Source organism: Delphinapterus leucas, chromosome 3, assembly GCF_059928025.1.
Source record: "Delphinapterus leucas isolate spDelLeu-1000000601 "Yukka" chromosome 3, BTC_Dleu_Yukka2, whole genome shotgun sequence".
NCBI classification, from domain to species: Eukaryota; Metazoa; Chordata; class Mammalia; order Artiodactyla; family Monodontidae; genus Delphinapterus; species Delphinapterus leucas.
In genome coordinates, this window is record NC_143131.1 from 44,287,721 (window position 1) to 44,313,150 (window position 25,430).

General features: G+C 38.5%; 1 protein-coding gene across 9 annotated transcripts in view; it reads right to left on the reverse strand.

Moving 5' to 3' along the window:
• The window catches only part of PLPP1 (phospholipid phosphatase 1), a 116,294-nt gene that overhangs the window by 83,137 nt on the left and 7,727 nt on the right, over positions 1–25,430 (reverse strand). For 6 of the 9 annotated variants that reach the window (XR_016392648.1, XR_016392647.1, XM_089908859.1 and 3 more), the window contains exon 2: positions 24,646–24,843. The exons of the other annotated variants lie outside the window; for them this stretch is intronic. Coding sequence is in view for 4 of the 6 variants with exons in the window: in XM_089908859.1 (XP_089764985.1) it covers positions 24,646–24,843 (198 nt within the window). In the remaining 2 variants the exon portion in view is untranslated. The remainder of the gene's footprint in view (positions 1–24,645; positions 24,844–25,430) is intronic. 9 annotated transcript variants of the gene reach the window in all.

A 25,430-nucleotide genomic window follows, 5' to 3' on the forward strand; every position in this document is an offset into this window, starting at 1 on the left:
CACAGTTGGCTCTCAGTAAAAATTCACTAAACGGCGAAAGGAATATAATGCAGGATGAAGATAAGAAGTAGAGACAGATTTGCAGATTGTTGGCATTGGAGGTGGTAAGAAGCCAGGAGAATGAAACAGTCTTAGAGAAAGCCTAAAGTCAAGACTAACAGAGATCAATAAAAACAGTCAGGTAAGGACTAATATCCATAGTGAAATCATGAAAAGAGATTGCAGGAGAGAGAGGGAGAGGAGATGATTACATGCTCTAGAGGGCAGGGGCTGTGTCTCTCTCATTCAGCAGAACATACTGACCATTCTTTAAACACAAGAATGAACAATAGAGAAGTAAGACAATGTTGTTATACAAAAAGCCAATGAAAGTAGCTTAGAGTATCAAGTCTGTACTAGGTTAAATGTAGGACATCAATGCTAAGACATCAAGAAGAGTGAGAACAGGGCTTCCCTGGTGGTGCAGTGGTTGAGAGTCCGCCTGCCAATGCAGGGGACACGGGCTCATGCCCCGGTCCAGGAAGATCCCACATGCTGTGGAGCGGCTGGACCCGTGAGCCATGGCCACTGAGGCTGCGCGTCCAGAGCCTGTGCTCCGCAACGGGAGAGGCCACAACAGTGAGAGGCCCCCATACCGCGAAAAAAAAAAAAAAAAAAGAAGAGTGAGAACAGAGTAAAGACAATGAGGTCTGAGGAAAAAAGGTGTCATATACACTCTGTGAGAGAATATCTTACACCACCTCCACTAACATCACATCTTTATGAGGAGGAAACTTCAATAATGAGCTTCAATATTGGGTTGTCACTGTCTAAGCATGAATCTCTTTCTTCAAGTTAAATATATCACAATGATTTCCTCTATTACTCATGTGATTTATATATACACACGCACACATACACACGCACACTACTATGGGCTGAACTGTGTCTGTCCCCCCAAATTCTTACGTTGAAGTTCTAACCCCCAATTTTACTATAATTTCTCAATTTCTTGGGGAATTTTACTTTCCCTATTTTCTCAATTTCAGACATCTAAATAAATATTACGCTATACCACAGGGAAATTCAAGTGTCCATCTTCTTGAAAATCTCCTCTCATTATTCACTCAGACATTTCAATTTCTATGACACGGCAGCCACAGTGCCAGGAAAGGAAAAAGAAAAAAAAAAGGGAAGGACTAAAAACACTAAAAAAGGAAAGGAATGAAAAAGACCTCACCACAAAATTTTTAATAAGAGAGAGATAAGCACTACTGGAAAATAACACAGCTGTAACTGCAAACAGAACTGAAGCTTAGATGACTTAGACAATGTAGCAGTCAGGATCCCAGCAGGAAACAGCACCCTCAAACTGGGGAACTTAAGAAGAGCTTAATAAGGGACTATTTACAAGTTATGGTGAGGGCAAAGTCAAGAGATAGTACAACCTTCTGAAGCTGCAACCACTCCTAGACCTAGAAGGTTCAAAGAGCTATGACCTCTGGGAGAGCCAACATGACAGAGGAGTTGGCAGGAGGACTCCAGGAGAAGAAACCCCACTCTCCTTCCAGAGCTTCCCATTCTTCAAACCCATCTAGAAGCCAAAGGGCAAAGTGAGCCTCTTAGTACTGAGGACAAGGCAGACAATGATGAGAGCAGGTCCACACAGGGAAAAAGCTATCTAGAACCGGGAGGCAGAAGGTAAGACCAGTCAGGGTCTCAGCATGAAATAAAGTCCAGTAACTAAATGTAGATAACTCAGGAGAGTTTAATAAAGGGACTATTTACAGAATCTATATTCAGACTCTATATTAAGAAGTTTGGACTCTATTCTGTGGGTAACAGGAGACACACAACCCAATCTGTGCCTTAGTGGGGGAAAAGACTCTGGGAAAAACTGTATAAAGGATAGAGAAGTGTGAAGTTAGAATAGAGGGAGGGCTTCCCTGGTGGCGCAGTGGTTGAGAGTCCGCCTGCCGATGCAGGGGACACAGGTTCGTGCCCCGGTCCAGGAAGATCCCACATGCCGCGGAGTGGCTGGGCCCGTGAGCCATGGCCGCTGAGCCTGTGCGTCCAGAGCCTGTGTTCCGCAACGGGAGAGGCCACAGTGGTGAGAGGCCCGCGTACCACAAAAAAAAAAAAAAAGAATAGAGGGAAAGTCCAGAGGCAAGAAATACTAGTGTATATGAGAGATGTTGAGGGCTTGAAATAAAGAAATAACAGTGGGAATAAGAAGAGACAGTTCTAAAAATGTTTAGATTTTTCCCCACAGAACTACAGACCATGTCTCTGTATATGTATATATGGATGTGTGTCTGTCTCTCTCTTAAATACACACACACACACACACACACACACACACACACACACACACCCCACCCCTATCTTCAGCCTTTGGTATCTCTACAAAATACATTTTCCATTTGTCCTTTACCCTGAGTAGATTACTATCTGATAGACTTCCCTCCACAATCCTGCCTATAGTAAGCACTTCAAGGAATATATGTTGAATGAATAAATGAACCAATGAATAAACAAGCATGCAAAAGCCTCTGAGGCACATAATAATAATTTTGTATAACTATAAACTTAGGTCCTGAAAAGTTTTAAGTTATTTTTCTCTCCACAAGACCCAAGTTAAAACAAATAAACCAAGAAAAGAACAAAAAACAAACAAACAAAACTGGTTAACGATCTTAAGTCCAAGAACATGCTAGGGAAGCACTTCCAATTCTATATTCTAACAATTATTTCTCAAGCTTGTTTTCCACTGGGAACACGAAGTGCTAACAAATAAAGATAAAAAGACTGATATACCCACATTAATTGCTAAAAGAAATTTACGATTCACAAATTCCTGGAATCTTGAAGGCAATTTTTGTACAGTCCAGCATTATCTCCAAAGCAAAGCTTAAGACATGGCTATTGCAGAAGCACTTCTCTCAGCAGCACCCCTTACTCTTTTCTCAATGAAAAAAGGAGTTGGGGCCCCAATTCAATCTTCTTTACTGATCCACCCAAAACAGAGGTCCACAAATTCCCGCAGGAAAGCAGAAGGATCAGATTTCCAGATGAAATGAGGAGTATAAAGCAATAATACTTCAAAATAGGACTTTACAAATAATTAACAATCAGCTCTAGATCCATCTTTTCCTCATCTCTTCTCTAGAACCTACAGAAACAATCAGACCTGAAATTTTATCACAAAGCACACAATAACATATCCTACTCCATAAGAGAAGTGTTGAATTCCCAATCTCAGCATCCATTCTATAAATCTTCAAAGTTAGCAAAGGACTTTGTTCCAAGATTCCCATGTAAAACGTTTTCATATATTGTACAACTTTACAGTACATACTATACTGTGTCCTCTCAGTTAAAAGGATAAATCATAATGTGGTCTCTTACTCACTAGGAAATATCTGCTCTTACCAGAAGCACCTAAAATAGTTGGGGCAGCCTAGCTTACAAGACTCTTAAATAGCAACCCTGCTAGTCTTGTAGTAATTTATAAACCTGAATCACAAAACACAAATATGATTAAGAGAAAGGTTTGCTTTATAGTGAAAAAAACAGTTAATCATCTTCCATGGCCTTTCTCATATATGTCCAAAAAGAAGAACAGAAATTAACATGTATTGAGCACATATAGGTCACTATCATGCTAAAGCAGCTGCACATACACTACAACTGTATATTATCTTCATAAAAAACATATTTATGCTTTAGATGTCCTACCATAAAATCTGGGGAAAAAATTTTAAACCTAATCAACAGCATGAGTATGAATCATATATATAGAAAAATATGTATATGTATATATTGTTTAGTAGGCAAACTAATCTGTAAAAACATTATATTTAGTATAGCTTCATTTATATAAAACAAATTACTTGCATTTATGTCTAAATATACATTGGAAAGCCTAGAATATATAACCAACTTTCAAGTAGTTATTTCCAAATGGTATTAATACAAATCAGGTAGAAAACTAATTTTCCACTGTATGTACTTCCATGTTTGAATATTTCATAATAAAACAAAAGATCATGATCATTAATTTTGAATTTTAAAAAACACTTTATCACAATGAAACCTTTCTCACTGTGTTTCCTGAAATTGTTATACATGCAACTTAACTGAAAAAGTCCCATCTATGGTAAAGAGATTGTTTGAAACCAGGGCAAAGGAAAAGGCCTACTTTTCTATTCTGTTTAAAACAAAAAACAAAGTAATAGTAACAAAGTAACAGATATTATCCTTTGGCTTTTAAGCCTGATTGATAAGCTCTCAGAGAAGTAGGCCTACAGTGAAATTATTACTTTTGGGAGTTTTTTTCTCTTGAAACTTTTGAGAACTACAATGATTTACCACATATGAAGTAGGTAGATCATAACAGCTATAAGTTTAATATCTCCTAAAAAGTGTACAAAAAAAATTTCCAAGGTCTAAAGTTTTTTGACATTAGAAATTTTGTTACAAAACATGCTTATCTTATAGGCAGTAGAAATAATCTAGAGGGTCATCAGTTTAGTAGAAAGTCATCAGTTTAGCAGGGGTAATCAAATACAAGCCATAATGAATATACTTATTTTAGTCACCACTTCTTGAAAAATCTTATAAAATAATGGTATTCAGGCAGATCATTCTAAAAGGGTGGCACTGTCTTTTTAATTATGTAATAAGCAAAGGAATATTACTCTAGTGGGTCTTTCAAGTTTTTGATTTAAACAAAACCTCAAAATTGATTACATATTAATATAAACCATCAGTCTGATGGAGGAGAGAGGAAAGAAAATAAATAATTTCATTTAGGGCAGTGTCTAATGAAATTTTCTGTGATGTCAAAAGTAACCAATACAACATGCTGTCCAATACAGCAGCCACTAGTCACACTTGACTAATGAGCACTTGATATGTGGCTAGTGAGAATGAAGGACTAATTTTTTTATTTTACTTTAATTAATTTCATCTTAAATAGCTACATATGGCTAGAGGCTTTCATAATGGATAATGCAGATTTAGGGGGTTAAAAATAAACTAAGGTTGAGAGCCATCAAATTTCATTAACACTTAATACACAGCAAAACTAATTTTGATTCCCTAACTTAAGAGGAAATAATTATGAAGTACTTGAGTAAACATAGATTTAACTGTGAGCCAATGCCCAGAATAAAATTCCCCTATGTGAATACTTTTGGCTTGCTTCCTTTAAAGAACCTGTCCCTGCTGCATCCCTCAAATTTAAGAACCCTGAATTGGCTTCTCTCTCCAGGCAACTAACCTTCCTATAAGGGGAAGGAAGAGGGCCGGTCAAGTTTGTCGGGGGTACTCTCCTACCTGGCTCACCAACCTCAAATCTTCCCATTCTTTTGTCCTGGGGTAAGAAGCCCTTAATCTCTAACCCAGCAGAGTGCCTCCTTGGCTCTGGCTGCCCAAAGCCCGCCTTTACAGCACCCCAACTGCAGAGCAGCTACCAACTGCTTCTTCTTACTCCCAGAATTATTCCTACCCTGAATGGAGGCCATGAACACTCGGCTTATCTGTATACAGATAATACTAATCAAAGGCATTTAGGTTTTTGTAATTCATTCCAAGCAGCACAATACTTATGCTTGTAAAATACAATAGTTTTAAGTTTCACTTCAGTAAAAGCTAAATTCTGTTCTTAGTACATTGCCTGATCATCTGCTTCTAACCTAAGGAGTTATAAGGAACACTCAATCTCTCTCAAGTGGGTAGTAGTCATCACTGTTAGAACAGGAAAAAACAGAATTCTTTCCTGGTAGGCTTCTCAAGTTATCCCACATAGTGAAGTCTCTAAAGTAGCAGTTCTTAACTTCTTGGGGTTCACAGACCCCTTTAAGATTCTAATGAAACTATGGACCCTCTCCTCAAAAACACATGAACTTTTGCCATATAGTTTCACAACCTGCGTGCACACACACACACACACACACAAAAATGGTCATCTATGGACACTTCTACTATAAAAGTATATGAAACATAATAATTAATATCCTAAAGTCCACAGACCTAAGTGACCAGTAGAATATGACCTCAAAGAAGCTAGAATTAATTCAACCTGATATTCCTACATCTTCCCTTAATTCTCCTTCCTCCTTCCCCTCCTCCCAATTTTACCCTCTTCCCATCATCCCTCATTACTCTTTATACTTCATCTCCTTATTTGGCTATATTATAGAACTAAAGTCACTTTTAGTATTACTTACATACTTATTGCAATATTATGTTTCCTGTTCTAATTTCAAGAGTCACAGTTTATTTCTTTAAAGAAAAGTACAATATCAGTTGAATACCTACTGTTTGCCAGATATTTGCCTATCTCTAACAATTCTACAAAGGGCAAAGAAAGAGTATCCCCCTAAATCTGCATGTTTGAAAACTTCCAAGTCACTAAGTCATAGAAAAGTTAAGATATAAATCACAAGATAGTTTGATATGAATGAAAATATGACAAATCAAAATTTAAAGTATAAAGTTAAAATACTACACGTGAAAATGTAGTCTTAAATTTATACATTAGAAATTAATGAAACAAACATTCAACACAATAACTTATCTTTTAAAAGCTCGAGAAAGTGAAAGAATATAGGAGATTAATGAAATAGAAAGAGGAAAAATCAGATCAATTGGTCAAAAAATCAGATCAATAAAACCAAATGAGTTTTTTTTAATATAAATTTATTTATTTTATTTATTTATTTTTGGCTGCATTGGGTCTTCGCTGCTGCGCGCGGGCTTTCTCTAGCTGCGGCGAGCGGGGGCTACTCTTTGTTGTGGTGCACGGGCTTCTCATTGCAGTGTCTTCTCTTGTTGCAGAGCACGGGCTCTAGGCGCGCAGGCTTCAGTAGTTGTGGCTCTCAGGCTCAGTAGTTGTGGCTCGCGGGCTATAGAGCACAGGCTCAGTAGTTGTGGTGTACAGGCTTAGTTGCTCCACGGCATGTGGATCTTCCCGGACCAGGGCTCGAACCCGTGTCCCCTGCATCGGCAGGCATATTCTTAACCACTGCGCCACCAGGGAAGCCCCACCAAATGAGTTTTTATAGGTTAACAAAATAATCAGTCTTGCTCAAGTTTAAGAAAACAAAACACAAATACAGCAAATTATTAAAAATTTTAAACGGCACTAACTATATCTCTGAGCTAAATTTTATCAGAAACTCACAGACGTGAAGCAACTCACCCAAGAGTACACAGCTCTTGGGTGTGTACTAAGGCAGATACCAGGGTTACCCAGTTGGTAAAGAGGGAAGCCAGGATTTTAACAAGAAGTTCCTCTTCTTTTCATATCATACCGCCTCTCTTTTAGGAACGGACACTAACCACCAGGGTCTCAGTTTCTTAGCTACAAATGAAAAAGAAGAATGACATCTCTCAGGTCCCTTTTCAATCCATGATTCTATGAGCTTAAGCTGGTCTGTGTAGAGACAAACAGCTGATTTCCTTCTGTTGGTTAGACTGGGGGTGAAGGTGGAGTTGCTCTGTGTGACCTAGCATATATCTTAATCTACTACACTTGGGTTGATTGAGCCATCCTAATGTGTAAGTACACTTTGAGGCAAACTATGGAAGAGAAATAAGAAACCTCAGCAAAACTTACAAGAAAAATAAACAGCAAACTTACAAGAAAAATAAACAGTGAGGGAACTGCTTCTAGGAGCCGATGTTTTACCAAAAAGGTAATGGATAAAACCCATATGTAAGAAATAGTCTCCCTTCCAAAAAAAAAATAATCCAGCATATATAAATTTAACCATGTTTGTTCATTTCTCTACATGTATATTTGGGTCTAACAAGTAAGTCTACAGTTACTTTTGTAAAATTTGCTTCTACAAACCCTTTCATTTTCTCCTTTTAGAAGTCCAAGGTTAAAAGTAAATAAAATTTTTTTGGCTCTTTACTACTTTGTGTTACCTGAGCAGTTTTTAGAAAATTCTATTCATTCCAAATTTAAGGAATGTTCTTTATTTGTCGTCCAATTCAGTTTGAACAAAATACATTTTGGAGAGAAAAACATGTAATATTTTTCTTGCTTTCTTTGGAAACAGGTGTTGCAAATCTTTCCAGAATCACATGAAAAATCTTCCTGCCAGTTGACAGGAGTTGTATGTTATTTCTGAACATACAGGGTTTTCTTCCCCTCCTTTATAAAGGATCATTAGATGTCCAAAAGTAAAGAGAGTCATTCAAAATTTTACCAACTTAACTAAGTGAAACTAATAAGTCTGCCAGGTAAGATAGCTTGTTTCCTCTACAGATCAAATGCAGAGACTCCTTCCTGATTCTTAGTCCTGATCATTTGACAAATGTTTCATGTCTAGCACAGCTAGACATTCATATCTGACACTCAAGAGAGAATGCAGAGTAAAGATGAATATCTGAAATTTCAATTATAAAGGGGATAGCTGAAGCCGTGAGATTTTATGAAGATCAGAGAAAGTGACAACAACCATAATGTTAGAAAGAAAAAAGAAAGACAACATAGCCAACTAATAAGCAATGAACTACCAGGTAAGTAGGATAAAGAACGTGAAAGAACAGTGTCAGGGAAAATGAGGGGGCACTTTTCAAAAATGTAACAGTTTTTACTTAACTCCCTGACAGTATGCTAGATGGTCTTTAATAACTTTAAAGGGGAAATGTTATTACATCATTTTGAAGATGAAGAAATCTGCCCAAGGCAACTTAGGTTGCAGAATTAGGATTCAAATCCCGGGTCAATGAGGCCGTGAGCCTTCTGGGTTCAGACCGTCTTAACAATAGCAGATGCCACTTAAAAAGCTAAGTAGAAAAAGAACACACAAGAGGTCACTGATGAATCCTGATAGAAGGACTGCAGTACTCTCTGAGTGAAAACAGAAAAACTGAAAAGAATTAGAGAATGAGAGTAAGTGGGTAGAAACTTTTAAATGCCTTGTGATAAAAAGGAAGGAAGGGGGAGAACTTGGTCTATACCCTGAAGGACAAATACGGCAAAAGAAGGTTAATGATTTTTTTTGGTCTTCTCTATGGTGCAAAAGATGTGATAGTGAGCTGATGCGGTAAAATGCAGATGGTGGGAGAGGAGGACTTGAGAATGAGGATGAATGGATGGAGCTGGATCCACAGGAGATGAGAGGAAATGTAAGCATACACAAACGACCAAGACTATCAACTCATCAAGAGCAGGGCTGGCTAGTGTTGGGGGTTTTTTTAGTGTTTCCTGTTTGATTTGTATTGCTATGCAATGTAGTCAGGTCCTGGTTACTCTCTGGGGATGTCATATCCAGTTATTAGTATTGGCTTCACCCTTTCCCCCTCCCACACTCCCCTGGGCCCTTTGGCCATGATGAAAACAGTGTGGCAAAAGGGAAGAAAGGGGGCTGAAACAGTGTGAGCACCTCTATGGGTCTGGCACCATACTGAACATTTAACAGTAATTTTCATTTAATCTTCAGAATACTAGAACACAAGCTCCAAGAAGGCATGAATATGTTTGTTTTGTTCTCTGATATACCCCAAGCACTTAACACTGTGCTTAGAACAAGGCAGGCCCTCAACAAATATTTGATGAACAAAGAGTCACCTTGGTATTATTATCCCCATTTTAAAGATGAGAGGATGACTCAGAGAGGATAAGTAACTTAAAGTCATACATGTAATAAGGGTGAAATTTAAAATGTTTAACAACTAGTACTGCACCAGCGCTGGCCACTCAGAACAGATGCCAGTTGGTGCTGGAGGAGCTGGGTTCTGCTTCAACCTTTTAGTTGTGGGATCTTGGGGAGGTCCACGGGAGGGTTGTGGGCAGGGGAAAGGAAGACACAGATGTATACTGTCTACCAGCCTTGATAGTAAGTGATGCATCCAGGATTCAAACATGCACTTATCTGACTCTAAAGCCTTCTAAATGAAGTGGGAAACAGTACCATTTGCTAAAAAATGGGGAGAGCAGGAGATAACTGGAGGTTTAAATAGAGTAGAAAAAAATATTCAGAATACCTGCAATGGGAAACAATTAGTAATGAATTAAAGATTGATACCTGAGGTCAGTCTGTTGCCAGACAATTTAAAAAACAAAAATAGGATGATCCAACTATAACAGGGTAGAGAGAAATGAGGAATAAGAGAAATATGAATGGGCAAAGCAAAACTACAGTATAAGGATTTTCAATTCCAGGTAAATAATTTGGACATGCTTCAAAAAGAAATGAAAAATCAACATTGGCTCCTGAGCAAGAAAGGACTTGATGAAACCTGTACCTCAAGAAGATGAGTTTGTGCAAGGTAGAGGGGGAGAAGGTGAAGAGTGTGGAGCCACATGGGAGGGATCAGTGGTCAAGAGCGCTATATATTTGGGTGTGACTCACAGAGATGGCACTCAAAGTATCCAGGGGCAAGAGTTCAAAGAACAGTGCACTCTCGGCTTTTAGGAACACTTACATTCTGGTCACTGGCTTGTAGTCGCCACCTCTCTGTGGCTGACATGGTTTTACTATAAAAAGTACTTAGTTATCTTGTTGGTTTTCTGTTTAAGTTGGAACAAAAGGGATAAAGTGCAGTTTAGATATAAGTGACATTTACCAAAGGTTTTTACTCTTTGTGGTTTTCTGTCAATAATTACCTATAATATCCTCAACCTTGGAGTCTCTTAGTTCATTAAGACTCTTAAAAGAAATTTGTGTATGTACTTAAACAGCTTTAAAAAAAAATCCAGGACAATTACGTGGGCAGTTTATTTTAATATGGACCCTGAGATTTCCACACAAAAAACAAGTTAGCCTATTTATTTATACGATAACAAAAATAACAAGCAGAAGTTGGTCACCTGTTGTTACTGTCCCAGAAAGGCACACAGTGCCAACTGGCCAGGAACAATATTAATTCCTTCCACCCTCTTATGGTAACAGCTGTTCCCTTTTTTTTTCATGCTGGCAAAGGTCACACTCAGTAGCAAACTTTCCATGTAGATTTCTACATGCAAAAGGCAAGGAGATGGCTGACATAATAGGGTGTGGGGAGAGACAGCTGATTTTTTTCTATTTTACTTTCTCCTGGGCACTTATCAGGAATCTATTTTGGGCTTCTTTGATATTTGAAGCTATAACTATTAACCATTTCTCAGCCAAAAAACCCCCCAAAAAATGCTGTTTACATGAAGCTGGACTTGGGGATGATATAAGCACATTTTGAAATAAGCAAAAAACTACAGCAAAATTATACAGTAACGTTTACATCATTAATAACCACCTAATTAAAAATGCATTATGTTAAGTGAAGAGGCCAGGCTCAAAAGGCTACATATTATATGATTCCATTTACTATATGACATTCCGTTTATATGACATTATAGGATGAAGAACAGACCCATGGTTGTCAGAGGTGGAGAATGGTGGGAGGAGTTGACTAAAAAAGAGAAGCCTGAGGGAATTTCGGTGGGCGGGGGGAACAGACTAGTTCTGTATCTTGATTGTGTGGTGGTTACAAGACTCTAAGTTCTAAATTGTCTAAGTTCACAGAACTGTATCCCAAAAGAGTGTATTTTACTATATACAAATTTTTTCTTAATGTTGGCTTAAGCCTCATATCACCTCTCTCAACTCCCCTCACTTGTTTCAAACCTCTTCCCAAGCTCCAAACAATGACCCCACCCCCTCCACCTAGCTAAGGTCTACTTGCCATTCTAGCTTCTTTCTATTCAGCTCCTCCTGGAATCTTTCCTTTGGTGTGGCATGGTGGGGTCCCAGATGGAGCTGAGGCTTTGTAGTCAGATACACCTAGTTGGGTTTACTCTGGGCATTCTCCCAGTTACTACTTGAGTGAGCATGGGCAAATTATCTACCTATCTAAGCTCAGTTTCCTCATATGGTGGATGCAAATAAATATAATTCATGTACCTCCTTGTTGTAAACTAAGAGCCTAGTAATATGCCTAGCATATTACCTGGCATATTAAGAGAGCTTAATTAAATGCTTATTCCCAGATCTTTCTCCTCTGCCTACTGCCTTCACAACCAATGCTCTCTTTCTGAGTTTCCATGGACCTGATACATACATAAAATTATCACAACACTTAACTGATGTATTGGAATTATTTATCTCTGGCAAATAAAATGGGTCTATGTCTCTCTCTGATCCCTGAATTCACAGAGGCCAGCATGTTCGCTGCCTCATAGTTAATAAATTGTTTGAAGAATAGCTTGTCCGCCTGATCTGGTCTTATTGTTAAAGAAGGAAGTACTGGAAGAGACAGAGAAGCAGGCAGAAAAGGCCAGAACACACTGAGATAGTCTGGGATGGGCGACCCGAGAAGGTTTTCCAAAGTTTCTACTAAGATGTTGTATACAGAATTACAGCACAAAAACTGCAAATAACCTAAATATTAAAAAATGGAGGTAAAGTGGATTATGCCAAATACAAACAATGAAACACACATAACCATTAAAATTAATTTTGTAGGGGCTTCCCTGGTGGTGCAGTGGTTGAGAGTCTGCCTGCCAATGCAGGGCACGTGGGTTCGCGCCCCAGTCCGGGAGGATCCCGCATGCCGCTGAGCGGCTGGGCCCGTGGGCCATGGCCGCTGGGCCTGCGCGTCCGGAGCCTGTGCTCCGCAGCGGGAGAGGCCACAGCAGTGAGAGGCCCGCGTACAGAGAAAGAAGAAAAAAAAAAGTAATTTTGTAGGAGACTATGTTAAAAAGAGTACATAAAGTAATATCCCAACTTCTTGTTGTTTTTTTTTAGAGCACAGGTTTTTTGTTTGTTTGTTTTTAAATTCTTATTTTATATCAGAGCATAACTGATTAACAATGTTGTGTCACTTTCAGGTGTACAGCTAAGTGATTCAGTTATACATATACATGTATCTATTCTTTTGCAAATTCTTTTCCCATTTCAGTTATTAACAAAATACTGAGCAGCGTTCCCTGTGCTATAATGTAGTTCCTTGTTAGTTAACTATTTTATTTTTTTTTATTTAAATAGACTTTATTTTTTCCAGAGCAGTATTAGGTTCACAGCAAAATTAAGTGGAAGGTACAAAGATTGCCCACATGCCTCTTTTCCCCACACATGCGCAGCCTCCCACATTATCAATAATCCCTCCAAAGTGGTACATTTGTTACACTTAATGAACCTACATTGACAAATAATTGTCATCCAGTGTCCATAGTTTACATTAGGGTTCACTCTTGGCGTAGTACATTCTATGGGTTTGGACAAATGTAGAATGACATGCATCTACCATTATAGTATTACAGAGAGTAGCTCTGTTGCCCCCCAAATCCACTATGCTCCACCTATTCATCCTTCTCTCTCCTCTAACTCCTGGCAACAACTGTCCATAGTTTTGCCTTTTCTGGAATGTCACATAGTGGAAGTCATACAGTATGTAGCCCTTTCAGATTGGTTTCTTTCACTTAGTGATATACATTTAAGGCTCCTCCATATCTTTTCATGACTTTTTGCTTAGTCTGGATGTACCATAGTTTATTCATTCATCTCCTGAAGGATATCATTGTTGCTTCCAAATTCCAAAATTTTGGAATTCCAAAAATTCTGAATTTTGACAATTATGAGTAAAGCTGCTATAAATATCCACATGCAGGATTTTGTATGGACATAAGTTTTTTACATTTGGGTAAATACCAAGGAGCATGATTATTAGATCCTGTGTAAGAGTATGTTTAGTTTTGTAAGAAACTGCCAAACTGTCTTTCAAACTGGGTGTAGTACTTTGCAATCCCACCAGCAATAAATCAGAGTTCCTACTGCTCCTCTCCCTAACAGTCCACATACTTCTTTTAAATTTCCAGTCATTTCCTGGTTTCTTCTGATTAATTTTCACAAGTGTCATGATAATTTTTTACACTCTTGAAGCCCCTCTTGAGTTTTTGAGTCCACGTGCCACATTGTACCTAGGTTATCTTTTAATTGAGAAATGTGATGAGGCTCTTAAATCCAAGTACTGCCATTAGTAAGTGGTCTCTCTACTCCTAAATATAATTTCGCATCATATCAGATGACATGAAATGACAGCACAGAACAACATAAGACATAAAACTGTATGATTTACTCATCACTCTAACTTTATTTCACACCAATACCTGCTTAGGAATGGTCTATTCCCTTTAAAGAAAATGCTTTTTATTGTTTTCTCCCTCTTTTTTTCTTTTTCTTACCATTATCACTAGGCCTCAACTATATTTTCAATAAACTACAAGCTACTTGAGGGCAAGAAATGAATCTTGTTTAAAACAGATGCCTAACATTGAATACAGAGTCTGATGTCTACTATACCTACAGTTTATATTTATTGAATATTAAAATAAATATAAATATGTAAATATAAATAGATTTATTGAATAAATGATATAGATGTATATAAGCATATTTGGAAAAATATTTTCTTTCTTCAAAATTAATTTTTAAAAATTTTCCAGTCATGTCCAATAAAATCAACTGCTTCTAAAATTTCAGTTGATTTTTTTGGGACCTTATCAAACTTTACTGTAATATATTGTCTTTTAGATAACTAGATTCAGTTTGGTAAAATTCTATTCCTAATTTTTTCTTAATATTTTCATAAGAAAGAGAGAATGGATATATATATGTGGATATATATATATGTGGATGTTTATATATATATAAAATGTCTTTGCCATGTTAGTATCAAAGTTATACTGGATACATACATGATTACAAATAATGACTTGTATTGGTCTGTATGTTGAATTCTGTCTGAAATTTATTTCTTCAACATTGGAAGGATATTCTCAGTTAATACAGACTTCTAGCTTGGTCTACAAGGACTTTAGGCAGATCTTTTTTTTTTGGCAGGGGGTGGGGGAGGGATCTATCATTTCTTTTGAGAAGTTTCCTAACAGTCTTCTTTAGCTCATTTGAAGACAGTGTATTTCCATTTAGAACACAGGTCTTTTTTAAAAAGTGTCTGGAAAGATATACAACCAAAATGTTAAAAAAGAGGTCATTGGGCTTCCCTGGTGGCACAGTGGTTGAGAGTCCGCCTGCCGTTGCAGGGGACACGGCTTCGTGCCCCGGTCCAGGAAGATCCCACATGCCGCGGAGCGGCTGGGCCCGTGAGCCATGGCCGCTGAGCCTGCGCGTCCGGAGCCTGTGCTCCGCAATGGGAGAGGCCACATCAGTGAGAGGCCCGGGTACCGCAAAATAAATAAATAAATAAAATAAAAAATAAATAAAAAAGAGGTCATCTCTGGGTGGCAGTAAGATTAGTAGTAATACTTATATTCTTTTCTGGGCTTTTTAGAGTTTACCAATTTATTACATGTTAATTTTAGAAAATTCGGAAATCACAGAATAATTATTTTAAAAGAAAAAACTAATCTAGATTTTACTAATGATGTTATTCCATATCCAAGACTCAAATGTCGAAAAATGGGGTTAAATGCATTATGCTGAATCCATATAATGAAACACTATGTATTTCCGAAATACAAACAGCAAAATATATTACAAACTATATACCTTTGGGGAAAGAAACAAGATATAAGAAGTTCCTCCAGTGAAAAAGTTATTTTAACTTGGAAAATCTATGAACATGGGATTTCCTGGTGGCGCAGTGGTTAAGAATCCGTCTGCCAATGCAGGGGACACAGGTTCGATCCCTGGTCTGGGAAGATCCCACATGCCACGGAGCAACTAAACCCGTGCACCACAACTACTGAGCCCACGCGCCTAGAGCCCGTGCTCCACAACAAGAGAAGCCACCTCAATGAGAAGCCCGCACACCACGATGAAGAGTAGCCCCTGCTCGCTGCAACTAGGGAAAGCATGTGCACAGCAACGAAGACCCAACGCAGCCATAAACAAATAAATTAATTTTTTTAAAAGAAAATCTATAAACAGATATACAGGAACATTTCATCAAATATTAACTACTGTATCTTTCTTCAAAGGTTTATCCAAAGCCAAAAAATTTCAGAAGACAATATAAGATAGTGGGGCTTCCCTGGTGGCGCAGTGGTTAAGAATCCATCTGCCAATGCAGGGGACATGGCTTCGATCCCTGGTCTGGGAAGATCCCACATGCTGTGGAGCAACTAAGCCCGTGCACCACAACTACTGAGCCTGTGCTCTAGAGCCTGCGAGCCACAACTACTAAAGCCCACGCACCTAAAGCCCGTGCTCTGCAACAAAGAGAAGCCACCACAGCGAGAAGCCCGCGCACCACAATGAGGAGTAGCCCCCGCTCACCGCAACTAGAGAAAGCCCGCGCTCAACAGCAAAGACCCAACCCAGCCAAAAATAAATAAAGAAAATAAAATTTTAAAAAATATATATAAGAGTGAATCAGGGGAAGGTTCCTCTTTGAAACATAGTTTCTACAGAGTTTATTTAGTCTTTAGCTTAAAGAAACTGACCTGTAGCGTTTTATCTGGGTATTATTTAAGCTTATAAGACAAAGCGTCCTGTGTCCAGGTGAGATCACCTGATTAAGTTACTTCTCTCTTTGAACCAATGAGACTTCCAGTCTCAGCAATACCATCCACAAGCTTCCCTTAACCAACGAAGTCTCCCTTATTAGCAGCTGGGCAAGAGACAACTGCTCCCATTCAGCACAAAGGCCTATATTCCAAAGAATAAAAAGTGTACGTTTACTATCATACTGATTCTTGACTAAAGCTGGCAAACTCTAATGCCTTTACAGAATTTCTAGAATAGTCACTGTCTAGGAAGGTATATACATAAGTTAACTCCTCTTTAGAGACTGTTTATGGTGGTAGTTGGGGGGCAGATATTAAATCCTTTAAGGAGACTGCTTTAGCAACTGAACTTGTAGAAAAGAAACCTGACTGACTTGATTTCACCATTTTGGTACAAAATATGCATAAGAAGTAATTCAAGAATCAAAACTACAAATAAATTTTAAACAACCAAATAAAATCCAGACCTGAGACCTCAACGGCTTTTAAGAGTTCACATGCCCCCACTTATAAAAAAAAAAAAATGTATTGTGTATTTTAAATCTTAAAAGTATTTATGTGGATCCATCATGTCTAGTCTGAAATTATGCCAAATGGCAAGGTTCCAGAAACTAAAATAAAGTTATACTAAGGTGTGTCTCAGAAGGAAAACATTAAAAACTCTAACTTTGGCAGGAAGTTACCAAAGTGGCGTATCTAAATTAGTAAGCTTTGTTTAAAACACACACACTTTTTTAAAAAGGCACACAAGCCAAAAAAGTTTGGTAAAATTCTTTTTTTTAATAGTTATTATTGCAATAGCAAATCATATATCCGTTTTCCCAAAAATCTATGTTATAAAATAACTCGAGTTATTTTATACAGAAGATAAGTTGCAAGAAGGAAGAACTCCCGCAAATTATTCCTTTATGGCTAAGAGCAAACATGCAATGCTGAAACTACACAATAAACAGCAGCTGCCATGGGAAGCAAGAAAAAAAAAGACAGGCAGATATTAGTTTGTTGAATGCCTACTAAGTACCAGGTACTTTATTTACATAGGTTCTCATTTATTCCTAACAAATCTGTGAAGTAGACAGTATTCGCTCCATTATGCAAGTGAAGAAACTGAAGCTCAACAAGACTAAATAAGAATTCTGAAACCAAGTCTACCAGGCTTCATATCCCAAACTCCACCACATTTGGTAACAGTTACTTTGGAAAACAAGGATATCAAATAATCCAGTGTTCTCAGTAAACAGGGTTCTGTAAGAGTTCAACTATTCCTATACCATTTACCTAAAAACGGTCCCTCTATCTGGCAAGATCCTTCTTCCCCCATTGAGCATATCACAGGAAATCATGACAACCTATTATCCCAGACTATTGGCTACTACACTCTCCCTTCTAAGTGCAACTTTTTAAAAGAATTACCAATAGCCACAGATTTCCACTTCAACTATTCACTTCTCAGCCCACCCCAATTTATTTTTTTTAACATTTATTTTTTTTAATAAGTGTATTTATTTATTTTTGGCTGCATTGGGTCTTTGTTGCTGCGCGCGGGCTTTCTCTAGTTGCCGCGAGCAGGGGCTACTCTTCGTTGCGGTGCGTGGGCTTTTCATTGCAGTGGCTTCTCTTTGTTGCGAAGCACGGGCTCTAGGGTCACGGGCTTCAGTAGTTGTGGCTCGTGGGCTCAGTAGTTGGGGCACACAGGCTTAGTTGCTCTGCGGCATGTGGGATCTTCCCGAACCAGGGCTTGAACCCGTGTCCCCTGCATTGACAGGCGGATTCTTAACCACTGCGCCACCAGGGAAGCCTCCAGCCCACCCCCAATTTAAAAATGGCTTTACATAAGGTTATCAATGACCTTTGTGTAACTAAACTCAATGACACTTTCCAAGTGTTATCTTACTTACATTTCAGGAGAATGTAGACATTGTTACCACTCTCTCCTTGAAGCATTCTCTTCACTTGGCTTTCCAGAAACATTCTCCTGGTTTTTAAAGTGTTCCCTCCCTCTCAGTCTTGGTATTTTTCATTTCCTCCAACCAATCTAAAAAGTTGGTGTTTCTCATAGCTCGGTCCTAAACTTTCTTTCCTTTTCACTTTATAACTTCTTCCTGAGATTTCATCAATTCTCATGACTTCAATTACCATGAATATGACAATGACTCCCAAAAAAAGTCAGACAGTTCCTCTGAGCTTTCGACCCATTTATCCAAACAAGGACTTGATACTTCCTCTTGGAAATTTCAAAGGCACCTTAAACACAACACGCTGAAAATCAAACTCACTATCTCATCTCCACCCCCCTTCCCATCTCAAATGGGTTCTCTCCTAGTGCTCCCCAGCTCAGTTATTACAGAAACCAACGTCTATCCAATTATGCAAGCCAGAACTTTCAGAACTATCTTTGACATTTCTCTCTCTCTGACTTTCCACTTTAAATATGTCACCAAAACCTGTCCATTTTACCTCTCAGATACCTCACAAATCCCTTCAAACCTTTCTCCATTTCCACCAGCACCTCTTTACTTTCACTACCATTATCTCATTTGGACGGCTGCAACAGCCTCCTAACTGATCTCCCTAAATCCATTCTTTTCCAGCTTCAATCTATTATTCCTCCCTGCAGCCAAAGTCACCATTTTAAAAAGCTACCCTATCCTCCTTATTCAAAACCCTTTTTATAAACTCGCATAGTACCCATACCTCTCCTTCACAGCACTTATTGGTTCATTTTTATATTTATTTGTGTGATTATATGCATCTCCACTGCCTAAGACAGAGCCTAGCACACAATATGTGAATATTATTGGAATAAACAAATGCCTACTATGTAGTGGACACTGCATCACAGCCAAGGAGAACATACAGATGAACCCAGTCCTTTTCAGATAAAGAAACTGAAGTTGTCAACTTGGGTGATTTACCCTAGTGGTAGGTGATAGAACTAGAATTCAGACTCAGACCAGTATGCTTCCAGTGTCCATATTCTTTAACTTTTATGCATCGTATCAATATAAAATAATTCTATAAAACTTTTATACATTAGTAAAAGTAAATGGAAACTTTTTTTTTTTTTTTTTTTTTGCGGTACGCAGGCCTCTCACTGTTGTGGCCTCTCCCATTGCGGAGCACAGGCTCCGGACGCGCAGGCTCAGCGGCCATGGCTCACGAGCCCAGCCGCCCCGCGGCATGTGGGATCTCCCCGGATCGGGGCACGAACCCGCGTCCCCTGCATCGGCCGGCGGACTCTCAACCGCTGCGCCACCAGGGAAGCCCTGGAAACTTATTTAGTATCTTGATAACATACAAAATATTTTAATAAAGTTCTGTTGAAATTGCAAGGTAACACCCTAACATTTAAACTGCTTTAAAATAATACAACAGTCCATTCCCCTCTTATTTTGAGTAATCATAGTTTGCACAGATATGATGCTAGCCCCCTCAAAAAGTACCCATTCACCCCCTTTATTATACACAGTACTAATATGTCTTTATCTCCTATAACATAAACACCTTCTCCTGAATTATATTCAGATAATACACTAAAACATGCCTATGGCTAGCCCCTATATGAGCTATAACATTTCTGCCACAATTGTTTGATGTACCTTACAGTTCAAAATGTCAAACTCTTCTGCTTTTAATTTACAAAATATTCAACCAAGTTATGCTGTCTTCCAATCTCAATATTTCATTCCTTTTTATGAAATTTGATTGATTGATTTTGCTGCACTGGGCAGCTTGTGGGTCTTAGTTCCCCAACCAGGGATCGAACCCAGGCCACGGCAGTGAAAGAGCCAAGTCCTAACCACTGGACCGCCAGGAAATTCCCCTCCAATCTCAATATTTCATTCTTAATTATGAAAAGTCTGAGGACATGAAGTAAGAGTAACTATAACAAAATTTTTCCAGCAATCTGCTCTTTTTTCCTAGTTAATTCTAAACATAGGTTGAATTATAGTTGATCAACCTAAAGGACAAATTCCTTACTTCAGGAAATTTAAATTACTATAAATGTGACCCTTAGATTTACCCAACTGAAAATCAGAACCTCCACTACAATGTCTTTACTGGGCAGCAATCTCAGGCCTTGTGAGGTACATCCTCATGATTAATCCTACTGGCCCTCTTCCTCTCAAAGAAGCTTCACCCTCTCCTGACTTCCTCTTGGAAGGTAAAAACAGACTGTAGCAATATTCACTTCTTCGTTTTTTTAAACTTTCCTTTTCCTCACTCTCCTCTTTGCCTCTCTTTTTATCAGAAGAAATTAAGTTAGCCAAAGTCAATATCAGGGCCCTTTGGGCTACAGAGGCTTATGAGTTTAAAATTTCAGTCACAACTATTCAGTGTTTTTAAGTGTAAGTTTTAAATTATTAGCAAACAAAATTTGACTCTTAAATAGGACTCAATTTTGTCAAGATTTTCTTACAACTTCGGCCATGGTATTTTAATTATGATGTACATATTTCTAATTGGTGGTGGGTTTCCAGGGCTACAGGACAGACAAAATTCCTTAACAGTTCAATGATAGCTATATCCCAATGCCCTACGTAGTAATGAATCATTCTGCCAGCTACAGCTAAACAGTAACATTAAGGTCTCACCATTCCAATCATTAACTGGCTAACAAACTGCAAGACTAGTACTGAGGAAAACACAAACATAATCCTAGATAATGTTATTATTTTATTTCAAAGAACATCTCTCTCCTATTTACTATTCTTAAAGTCACTTGAATAGAATATAGCACAGGTAGATATAAAGTTAGAACAGATTCCCCTGGAATTTCAGATCTTTGCCAAAAGAATTTGACAGTCTTAGCCGAAGACAAATTGCTGTTGATACAGATGACAATCTCCTGATAATAAGCAGACTAGGTTAAAACTGTGGTTTCTTTCTTTTTTCATTTTTTCTTTTTAATTTGATAGTAGGTGAACATTATTCTTTATCTTTTTTAAAACTGAAAATCTTCCTTCACTGAAATTTCAGTGAGTCTGACCAAATTATATTTTGCTTTGGCTTCTCAAGGTAGCATATGTTACCATTTCTCACAATATGGCTGACATAAGAGTAACCAACTAGTTGCAAGATTTCATGAGCCATTTGGTCACTGATAAAGTCATATACCTATGTGTGGCAAAAGAAGAGACTCAAGAAGGGGCTTACATTACTTTGTATCAGGGCCCATTTTTCCTATATCACTACTTCCTGGATACTTCAGTCTTCAGCTTTTTCCTATTTTCTTCTGACAACACTCACTGCCTTCATGGCCAGGCTAGATTTATAATTGATCTCCTGCAAGTCTGCTGCAGTTGCTCAAAATGCCCCATTTACCATGTGCTCTTTGTTTTCCTACCCTGAGTCCAGTGGTATCAACTGCTCCAACATATTCTGCAGCTACTGACTCTCCTTAATAAGCAAGGTGTGCTCACCCCTATGATCCGGAGAGATAGGCAAGGCAGATAGATATTCTTCTCACTATAATTTACATATAAGTAGACGAAGGAGCCCAAGTGATCTTGCCCGTGTGATCAGAGAGAGTAGCAGAAGCAAGACTAGAATTTGACTTCCAAGCCAACCTCTTTCACTACCAGACCACACTCTGAACCCTTTAGAAAAAGTTACATAAACAAAATTGTTATTCAGTGAAAAATCATCCACAATGTCAAATCCTAATGCAAAAACTTATCTTCTTAAAAGCTAATTTATTTATTAGATTTGGTTAGTAATTAAACTATATTCAATGGCAGAACTTAGAATCTCTCATATTAATGTAGATATCCAACACTAGCTATAAAGTTGAGTATTACCCATAACTTGCCTAACAAGTTTTGATAACAATCACAAATTAAGAGACCTTTTCTCCAACTGGGCCACTGGGTTAGGCACAGACAATATTTGAGAAGGAGCATATTCAAAATTCCTCTCTTGTATCAATGCCATTTAAAAAAAAGTAAAATACAATAAACATCACTTGCTTCTGCTGCACTGCATAACTATGCTAGGTATATTTTCTAAATCAAATTGGGATGTCATTTGAAAAAGTGTGGGGTTTTTTAATAGTTTTTTTAAGAAAAATATTATAGAAGTATGACTTTAGTCATAGATTTAACAAACTGCCTCTATGAAGAAGACTGTTACCTAAAATTAGGACTATCCAAGAACACTGCAGATGGATGTGATCACTATATACATTTATTTTTTAAACTCTATGGAAAGAAAACAAGGAAAAATTCTTATTGATCAAGAGAAGTTATGAGAACTGGTTATGTTTAGCTGTACTTCAACGTGTATTGCAAGTTATTAGCTTTTGACCAGTTTATATTCAAAAAATAAAATCTTCATGTTTTAAAATGTGAGTACTCAGAGAACTTATGACTACCTCAACCATGCCATTCACACACACCTTTGTTTATTCCTATTTCTAGTCTGCTCTTCTCTCTACAACCACAAACATTCGTTTGGGTACTTTGTCTATGAGCTGTGGGAATATTGCTTACCTAGAAGTAAAACGAGAAGATCTGAGTAAGGTATCTGATTCCAGAAAGAAACAGGTTAGAAGTAATCAAAACATCTCCCATAGTGATCTGGACACTAAAAACTGAAATACGAACCAGGTTCCAATTTAAATGCTATTTAAGCTGAAGCTAGCTAGAACTACACTAAATAATGTTCCAAAAGAAAAGTCACCAGCACATGGTATCGAATTTAAATAACAGACTGGGTCAGTGGTACTACATTGGTTTATTAACTTAACAATGATAACAACAATAGCCCAGGCAAGGAATACGCTAAACACTTCACATACACTGTTTCATACATTATCTCATCTAATTTCACAGCACTATGAGGAAGACACTATTATCATCATCTTTTTCCTCATTAGATGACAAAACTCACGGAGAGTCGAAGCAACCTGCCCAATGTCGTACAGTTAGTAATAGATGGAGTGAGAATTCCAACCCCAGAAGAGTGGCTGTCTCAAGTCTATTGCCTACTCACTCAGGCAACAAATATATGAATGCCTACCATGTGCCACGCACTTTCTAAGCACCGGTATTACAGTGTTTCCACCCAGTAATAAAGATGGATTCTGAGCTATCTACAGGAATTATTTCCAGAATTCAGCACTAGCCAAAAGTGATGTTCCCAAAGGTTTACAGTATCTCTGCTGGAAAGTAAAAGCAGTGGTCTCAGGAGAAACTATTTTGAAATACAGACAGATTTCATTCAAATTCCTACTTCTCTCCCCTTACAGTGCTCTGTGTACCTCTTGGGGATGGAGACCCTATCTCACTCATTCTTAATAACCTAAGTGCTGTGACGTATCAGGCACTCAACTTACCATACAGTATTGTCATTGTTTGTTATGAGTCTGTCTTCCAGAGTAAGCAAGAAGCTATTTGAGATCCATGGGTTTTGTTTTATTTTTTCACCCTTTTTGTATTACCAGTGCTAGGGCATACAATGAGGCTAATACCATGGGCTAATACCATACAGTTCTGTGATGATTCATGAGTTTATGTAAAACATTTACCAAAATCTCATTTATTCATTCAATAAAGAACGTTTTTCTTCTCTTCTTCTCATTTACCTCAAGCACCTAAGCAGCCAACCCATCTCTCTTCCTGCTGACGTAAATGAACCAAAAGGCAAGGCAGAACCTGGCTTAACAAGCTGCCAATTAACTCAAGAGCTCATCCGCTACACATTTCCTATATGTCATTTTCCTGGGCACTCCACCCTGAAAAAAGACTCAGGAAACATTTCCAAGCAGTGACAACTGAGAACTAAACCATGAGGCTCTAACTATATCTGCTGGAATGAGTTACGAAAGGTGACTCTAAACTCTATACACATGACTCATGTGAAATGCAATGAAGGATAAAGGTCTCCTTTACTGGGTAGAAATGCCTATGACAACACCGTATTTGAAGAAAAAGTCTGTGGGTATGTTACTGAACAGTGCAAATCAGTTACATCTTCCAGTATGATATACCCTCCTAGCAAACGCTTAGCAGTTATTACACGTTTGACTTATGAAAAATTAAAGTGCCTCCTTTGGACAGCAGACACACGCTCAAAACATGATAAGCAGAAACTGACTCTGCAGCAACATCATATAGAATAAAGATAGTCATAAAACATTTAGGCCACCTAAAATAACCACTGCTTTTACAGCCAAGTAATTCCCTCAATTCTTCATTCCTCACCCTCTTCATTTCTCAAATCTGGACCAGTCAATCTGAATTCAAAAGTTATAATCCTTGGGCTTCCCTGGTGGCGCAGTGGTTGAGAGTCCGCCTGCCGATGCGGGGGACGCGGGTTCGTGCCCCGGTCTGGGAGGATCCCGCATGCCGTAGAGCGGCTGGGCCCGTGAGCCGTGGCCGCTGGGCTTGCACGTCCGGAGCCTGTGCTCCGCAACGGGAGACACCACAGCAGTGAGAGGCCCGCATACCACAAGAGAGGGGGAAAAAAAAAAAAAGTTATAATCCTTAAAAATGCATTTCCCAATTCCCAACCATACCACTTCTTACCTGAGTTACACTGGGAGTTTCCCAACTACTCTAGGCCTTAGTTCCATCATCTACAGAATGAAGATGAACAAGCTATCCTCCCTGAGCACGTTTTTGAGAGACCTCACAGCCACACAGGGCCTAGTGAGCACTAAGTAAATGTCAGTTATTATTATTATCCACTCTGACATTTAGAAAAAAGTTACAAAATTCACTATTAAGAATATCATGGATACATACTATATTCCAGCCACACTGGCCTCTTTTCTGTTACAAATGCCCTTTGCCCCTTTAGCCCTCAACGCCTGCTCTTCCCTATGCCTGGAATCATCTTCTTCCAGCTCCTCCATGACCAACTTACTTTCATCCTTAAATCTGAAATCAAAAATGCCCTCGTCAGGGCTTCCCTGGTGGCGCAGTGGTTGAGAGTCCGCCTGCCGATGCAGGGGACACGGCTTTGTGCCCCTGTCCGGGAAGATCCC